Source organism: Rousettus aegyptiacus, unplaced genomic scaffold, assembly GCF_014176215.1.
Source record: "Rousettus aegyptiacus isolate mRouAeg1 unplaced genomic scaffold, mRouAeg1.p scaffold_m13_p_6, whole genome shotgun sequence".
Taxonomy (NCBI): domain Eukaryota; kingdom Metazoa; phylum Chordata; class Mammalia; order Chiroptera; family Pteropodidae; genus Rousettus; species Rousettus aegyptiacus.
Genome location: NW_023416309.1, coordinates 72,490,413 through 72,497,823, shown reverse-complemented (window position 1 = coordinate 72,497,823; position 7,411 = coordinate 72,490,413). Strand labels below are relative to the sequence as shown.

Genomic DNA, 7,411 nt, shown 5'->3' with positions numbered 1-7,411 from the left:
CAACTCTGCCACCTACTAGCTATGTGACCTCAAGTAAGTTACCTAGCTGTCAGTTTTGCCATCTGTAAATTGGAGGTGGTAATAGTGACTATATCCTAAGATGTTTTGAGGATTAAATGAGCTAGTACATATGGAATGTTTAGAACAGTGTCTAGCATATAGTAACCACTCGATAGCTATCATTCTTTTCACTGCATGCTAAGAAACATTTGGCGAAGGAGTGGTGAGACCCGCAGGGTTGGAGAGGTAACCGAGTATACTAGTGCTTGGTTAGCCCCATCAGAATCACCTTGGAGATTGCATTAAAAATACAGGTTTCTGGGCCCCACCTGAGAGATTCTGATGGAACCCGGAACCTGTATTTTTGGATATGTTCCTCAGGTGACTTGGATGGACAGCCAGGTGTGATACTACTGGCATAGCAGAAAATGCATTAAATATGGGATAAGGAGATCAAGGCTCTGGTGGTGTTTTTGGCAGTGACCCAACATGTGACTTTTCCAAGACTTCGTTTTCTTGTTTGTAAAAGTCAGGTAACAAATTTGATTTATTCCTGGGTTGTGGTGAGAGGTCAAATTGCTAAAGTCATTTCTGTGGGGAAGTGGGCTTGCCATGCAGAAAAGAACACAGGCTTTGGAATGAGAGAGGCCTAGATGTTAATCCCACTTCTGGTACTGTGCTAGACATTGCCAGCCCTCTCTTCTTCCTAAAAGGATCCTGATTTTGCTTGGAGTGTAAATGTGCCCAGTAGAAAATACTCTATCTCCCAGACTCCTTTGCAGTTTGGGGTGGCCACATTGCACAGTTCACTCAGAAATCTACTGAGGATTTCTGGGAAAGTTTTTGTTTTCCTGATATAGGCATTCAATCTTGTTGCTCCTTTGCCTTCTTCTTTCTGCCTGGAGCATGAAAGGACTGGAATTGCAGCAGCTATCCTGGTATTATGAGTGAACAAATACTGTGGACCTATAAACTGAGAATGATAGAGCAAAGAGATGAAAAGATTTAGGTTCTTAGTGGCATCGCTGAGCAGCTGTTCCACCCCTAGGCTTCTTATGTGAGATAAGCGAATCCCTACTTATTTAAGGCAGAAGTAATTTTTTGTTGTTTATTTATACCCTAGAGCTACTTTGGGAGAATTTAAAAAGAATAAAGTTTCTAGAACTGTGTCTGGCTCAGTGGACATTTATGCATGGGGTCTCCCTTCTCTAGTTATGAGACACCTTCTCATTTATAATATTGTGCTCCTTCTAAATCCAATATCCTATACTTATCTGATGATAAGATAGAAGAATTGGACTCTGAGGGTTGGCCTCTGGAATAAAGGATTCTTTCCTGGGAGATGTGGTGGGTTCAAGAAGGCACCCTACCAAGTGGCTAGACACAGGTGCATTGTGGAATAACTGTAGCATACTAACCCTACAGAGGCTTGCCACACTCTAATCAAAGCAGATGCAAAAAATCTCTACATGCTCTTGAGAGATGGAGAATGCATTGTGAGTCCAAAGGACACAAAATTGCCTTTGATCTGGCATAAGTATGGACAACAAGTCTAAGGATCCTACCCCTGGTGACAAACACATGAGAATAAGAATGAATAAACCTATTAACCCCCACTCTCCTCCTGAACACATATCAACCTCTCTCCCCTGAACACATATTATGTTTCCTGTCATTTTCTCTTATTGGAAACTTAAGTATCTGGGTGTGAGTGTGGGCACCTGTATATCAGTGGGAGAAGAGAGAGGAGTTCGGTTTTTATTACAATTCTTACCTGCCTGCAGCATGGCTTTAATAGGATCAGGCTCATGCCCCTTAGGACCCATAGGAATGTACACGACTCAATCGAAGCCAGCTGCTTCCTCTGCCACCTGAATCCTGCAGGTTCCCATTGCCTCCCTGGCACTGCCAGAATCTGAGCACTCCAGCCATAGCTGAAATCAATAGCAGCAGAGTCAGTACTAGTAAAGCTCTCACAAACGTTATACAGCAAAATATGATGAACATGAAGGGTTTTTTTTTTTTTTTGCTTTTTAGCAAATGTATTTTTCCTCTATTATTTAAAAATGATTGAACTGCAAAAAGTGAAGTCTCCTTTTACTAGAAAAGTAAAGAAAATCATACAATGAGATGATCCAGCAGGGCTTCAGCACAGACATGCTTTCCCTCTCCCAAGGCTCCCTGAAGCCTGAGGTAGGACTCATGGGTTTTGTCCTCAGCAGACTGAGTTTTGTCTAGTCCTTTGGCTGCTTCCAAGATCAGCGCATCTTGACTTTCTCTCAGCCCTTCCAGTCTGAGTGTTCCTCCCTCATGGCCTTCACAAGCCAGTCCCGTTCAGTCCCCTGCTCAGAGTCACTTGTATCACTCGCCTCCACAGCCAGCAGCTTTGAGTAGTTGATTTTCCGCTCCTGAGGCAGTTTTGGCTGAATGGACAGGAACAGGGCCAGCCAGAGCAACAGGACCACGCAGCTGGCCTGGTAGAGCACAGCCAGGCTGAAGTGCATCACAACGAAGCCCCCCACAAAGCTGCCCAGGCTGGCCCCACTCCCATAGAAGTGACCTCTAAACATGGTACTCAAAGGTCTCTCTGTTCTGGGAGTGGCCAGGTCCTCTACTGAGGCCTCCACTGCCCACCACAGAGCCCCGTTGCTGATGGCACTCATGATCTGAGCAGGGAGGACAGACCACCAGCTCCAGAGAAAAGAGTAGTACAGCAGCTGCCCTGAGAGGCAGCCTAGCCCCAGCCCCACCCAGCACACCCTGGACAGTTTCCTGAGCAACCTTGTTTTGAATGGATGAAGCAGAATTTCCCCCAGCAAGCTCAGGGCTACTGAGCAACCCATGACCAGCTCGCTGCTCCCATGGTCTTTCATGTGCCAGAACAGAAAATTCTGTACTGTGCTGGTGGCGGCTCCTATCAGAAAGACAGTGAAGGCTAGGAGAATAAGGCGGGGGTCACCCCCTACCAGAGACAGTACTTTGACAGGTGTGTAGCTGGGCTCCCGCCGCCGGTAGACGGGGACGGGAAATGTGATGCTCACCAGTAAAGCCAGGGTGCTGACCAGCGAGTAGCCATAGAAGTGTACCACACCTGGGGGGCCATTTGTCATCAGGAAGCAGTCCAGCTGCCCCACCAAGGCTGCAATGCCACATACGCCTGCCGACATTCCCAGCAGCCTCCAGATCCAAAGGTTTTTGTAACGATCAGTTGCATCCACAAAATCTAGGTACTCATAAAGGCTGTCATCCGCCACCTGCTCCAGAGGGGCTGTCAGCAGCTCCCAGAACACCAGAGACCCCAAGGAGAGAAGGAAAGTCCATTGCAACCCTTCCCAGGAGAGGCCAAGGACCCCGATGTTCCCCTTGGTTACTGACAAGTTGGCTGGACTTCCCAGGGCTGAATCCCGAGCAAGCAAAGGGAGGGCAGTACTGACCACCTTAAAAGCACCTTCCCAGGGACTTTCTTTCATCTCTGAAGTGACAGGGTGGAGGAGAACGCCAGATGTGGTCCCGGCTCCCTCAATGGAGCCCACAAAGTAGCTGGGCAGGTGACTGAAAGGTTCTTGGATACTTTTCCCAGATCCTTTTCTGAAGCCAGAGGCGTCCTGTATCCCTGTACTCCTCTTGTCCGGGAGGCTGGGCGCCTCCGCAGGGTGGTTTAAGGCTGGCTCTTGGGCTGAGGTGAAGTTCAGAGTTAGTGCGACCCCGGGAGGTAGGACTGTAGTGATCACGCTGTGGCTGCCATTACAGGAGCGGTACCCCAGATCTTTGTCCAGCGGCGGCACCAGGGCCATCAACAGGCTGGCTCCCACGGAGCCAAGCAGCGAGCCTATCAGAAGCACCCTTCTTTTCTGGTAGCTTTTGGCCAGGAAAGCACAGAAGGGAGCCCAGAAGGCTGCGATCAGGTGCTTGGTTCCCATTAGGATGCCCACCCAGGGCGCGGCCAAGCCCAGCTGCCTCAGGTAGAGGGTCAGAAACGGAGTCACGCAGGCATCCCGGACCCCACACACCAATTGGAAGAGCCTGGCCACTCCCAGCGTCCTGCTGATGTCCCACTGGGGATTGGCGTTCATGGCTGCCCGGCTCCGTCAGACCCGGGCCGGCGGAGGGCGGAGCGGGGCACCTGACGGGCGTGGCCGCGGCCGGGGAGGGCGCGGCGCCATGTCCCCAGGAGGGAAGCTCGGGCGGAAGAGCTAGCGGGCGGTGCCTCCAGCCTCCGGCGGCGCCGTGGTCACCAGGTCAACGGTCGACCTCATCCCTCACGTCCGGCCTCGGGCCCGGAAGTGGCTCCGCCCCGAGTGGCGGTGCACCTGGGGGCGGGGCCGGCGCACCTGCGGGCTGCACCAGCCAGGTCCTGCGGCCTCCTCGCCCTCCCCACCCCCTGCCTTCCGCAACGCAGCCCTCGGCTGTCTCACCTGCTGGACATATGCAGGTGCGCGAAGGTCGCGGCCTGTGGCCTGCAGGGTGCGCTCCAAGCTGAGCCCCCAAGCTCCCGACGCTGTTTCGCGTCGCCCACAAATCTGAGATCTCTAAATTGCTTCAGGCGAGTGAAACTGTCACAGGGAGTGGGGTGGGGTGCCGAGAATGGAAGCCACGATATGCGCTCTCTCATCTTTTTCAGGTCTGATCAAGGGCCACTCTGTTACTTTCAAGGACCATCTCTGTTCACTGTCACTGAAATACCAAATCTCACCCTCCCCTAGACTCGCACACTGCCCTTCCCTGCTTTATTTTTCTCCATAGCATGTATTATTCACTTTCCAACACACGACTGGTTTATACTTCGATGTTTATCTTGTTTATTTTCTGCTTCCTTCGGAATCAAAGCTCCAGCGAGGCAACTATCTTTGTCTCCAGGACCTAGAGCTGTTTCATTGGGTATGAGCTCTCCCTGGAAGGTGGACACAATTTTCTTTAGTTTGGACAATTCCCAGAGAGCTGACAGCTGAGGGGTCTTGGAGTGGCACTCCAGCACCCCATCCAGGCGGCCATTCCAGACACTGAAACAGTATGTATGTATTGGATAGTTTTAAGCTACACTTAAGTTGTCCAGTTAAGAAGTACTCCACACTCCAAAGGTGGTTAGCTAATATTTAATCAAAAAGCCACACTACAGAGGCAGCAAATACTAGCTCTTCAACAATCTTAGAACAACAGAAGTGGCTTCATTAATTAGCATGATAGATATTGGCGAAGTTTCACCGGCAAATTTAGTAGTGTCTAGTCACATGGATTGGTTGTCATTTTGGGGGGAGCATTTCCTCTCTCAATGAATACAGTTTAAGAACCTAGATAGTCCTACAGTCCAGATTCTTTGGAGCGATGCCATAGGCCTTACTCCAAAATGGTCCAGTGTCCAGCCACTGATTCTTCAGAGCACCTAATCTGGTTGGGGAGTGGTGTATGTGTAGCAGAATTTGGTCTATCATTTGCTTCCACTGCAAGCTGATAGAGAGATTATTGGGGAGGGAGGCCAAGAGCCCTCACCTAACACACTGTGAGTGTTTACATAAAGAACGTAACTATGAACGTAACTATGAATGCCCAAATTGACATAAATCTCCCCAGTGGCAGGAATAAAAATCTAACTACCTCCAGGTAAACTCTCACAAATTCAGTGATGTCAATCATTTCTGGTTTAAAACCGCCTCAGTTCTGTTGAGGGCTGTCCCCAGTCTCTCTCCTCCTTGGGTTCTGCAGTATCAGTGAATGATGTCGCAGCCATACACCCCTCAGTCTTCACCTGTCTAGGGCTGATCTCCATTGAGGGGCAGGCACTCTGCCCTGCTGCTGTCCATCTTATGAGATTTAGGTCCGTGGTCCCCACTGCCACTTACATCTGCACCTCTCTCCTTTTACTGTCAGACCCCACTGGGTTTGTTTGCTTTCAACTACCTGAAAAAACCTCACCTGCTTCTCATGCCCAATGGGGCACAGGGACTCTCTCTAAGGCCACTCTTGGGCCCATCTACCTAGATGCCCCAGGCAGCCCTTCTTACGCCATTCCCCTAGGCATTGAGAATGTGCTGTGGGACTTGTCCCCATTCATAGGGCAATGAGGTCAAAAGTGAAGTGCCTACCTCTCTACTCTTGGATCTCCAAATGCAAAAGGGATTCTTCCACCCTCCACCCCCACTCCCAACTGATGATACCTGGGGATTCTACCCAGGTAATAGTGATGAACTCAAGTCAAGCCTTCATGTTCTCTCTGCTGCTTTTTCCCCTCACCTCACACCTAGTCCTGGGGGTGAGGGAACTGGTTCTGTGTCATTACATATGTGGGTTTAAGTTTTCAAACTCAAAAGCCAAGAATTTTGATGTCCTTAATCTCTGGTTTCTCTGAAACTAGCCTGCATTCCCACCTTTGTTTTGGGACAGTGCTGATCAGGAGTCCCTAAGCCAATGTGAATGAGGAGAGGGGTAGGCAGTTAGACAGAGCACACCAATAAATTACTTCACAGAACTCTTACCTGGCCTAAGAGAATTCATTAGGTTAAATGAAGTACTGCTCCTAATCTCTATTAAAATATAAATATTGCTTGGTATTAGATTAAAGAAGAAACACTTTAGTGTGCATTTATTGAATCTGACACTTCCTCTCAACTGAGAGAGATGGCTACCTAGAATTGGGTGAGGTGAGCAGACGCTAAAATGAAGGAAGGGAGCAGACTCAGGAGGAGGAAGTATAGTTGCCTTTGCCTACTTCTCACTTTCCCCCAGGGCACAGGGCCCTGGACACAGCTCTCACTTTGATCTTAAGGGCTAAGTAGGGAGCTTGAGTGGGAGAGGTGGGAATTGAAAATCAATGAAAGAGTGGACATTTGTGCAAAGAGCTGGGCTTTGAATGTGTGCGGCTTTGCCCGGGCCACCCTTGAGCCTTCTTCACGTAGACCTGCTCCATTATGCACCACAGCCAGCCTCTTGTGTTCTGGGCACTTGCTGGCTCCCGATTAGGGCAAGAAGATGCCTAGGGCCTCCTGACCTGGCTCTGTCCATTGGTGTGTGTTTGGGACTGGTGGGGTAGTGTATCCTTCCTCTTGGGCCCGTGGCTTTCAGATTCAGTTCTTCCACTGCCCCTTCGGGCTCACTGGACGATGCCTGAGAATGTGTTGATGGGCATTAGAAGGGGTTTGGGCTTGGCTTTGGTCCTTTCCATTTCCTTCTGCTGGTGTGAACTGAGCCAAAGTGCCTTAGACTTCTGGATCCCAGAACATGGCTCCGGGCAGGGAACAACCTCAAACCTGTGGGTGGAGAAAGGCCAACTCAGGAGATGGATCTCAGGGGTCAAATCTGCCTGGAGATTTTAAATGTAGTCCCTTTATTGTAGGGTCTAGAAGAGAGGGCCCAATAGAGGGAAAAGGAAATGTCAGGACAAGAAAGAGCATCTTAGATCTAGGACAAACACTGGGAG

At 49.8% G+C, this 7,411-nt stretch overlaps 2 protein-coding genes across 7 annotated transcripts in view; both read right to left on the bottom strand.

The window, feature by feature from the left end:
* Positions 1 to 2,080: 2,080 nt before the first annotated feature.
* On the bottom strand, positions 2,081 to 4,133 carry MFSD6L (major facilitator superfamily domain containing 6 like). The gene has a single exon (XM_016154651.2). The coding sequence runs from the start codon at positions 4,071 to 4,073 to the stop codon at positions 2,280 to 2,282; it is 1,794 nt and encodes a 597-aa protein (XP_016010137.2). The 5' UTR covers positions 4,074 to 4,133; the 3' UTR covers positions 2,081 to 2,279.
* A 388-nt stretch (positions 4,134 to 4,521) lies between these two features.
* PIK3R6 (phosphoinositide-3-kinase regulatory subunit 6) overlaps positions 4,522 to 7,411 on the bottom strand; it is a 57,095-nt gene continuing 54,205 nt past the window's right edge. For 3 of the 6 annotated variants that reach the window (XM_016154682.2, XM_016154683.2, XM_016154686.2), the window contains one exon: positions 4,523 to 7,241. In XM_016154682.2, the coding sequence (XP_016010168.2) occupies positions 7,085 to 7,241 (157 nt within the window). In that variant the 3' untranslated portion in view covers positions 4,523 to 7,084. Of the gene's footprint in view, positions 7,242 to 7,411 lie in introns of all 6 variants that reach the window. The other 3 variants (XM_016154685.2, XM_016154687.2, XM_016154684.2) reach the window with 2 other exon arrangements.

Excerpts from the sequence above, each read along its gene's own strand:
- MFSD6L (XM_016154651.2), bottom strand. The coding sequence starts at position 4,073 with ATGAACGCCAATCCCCAGTGGGACATCAGCAGGACGCTGGGAGTGGCC.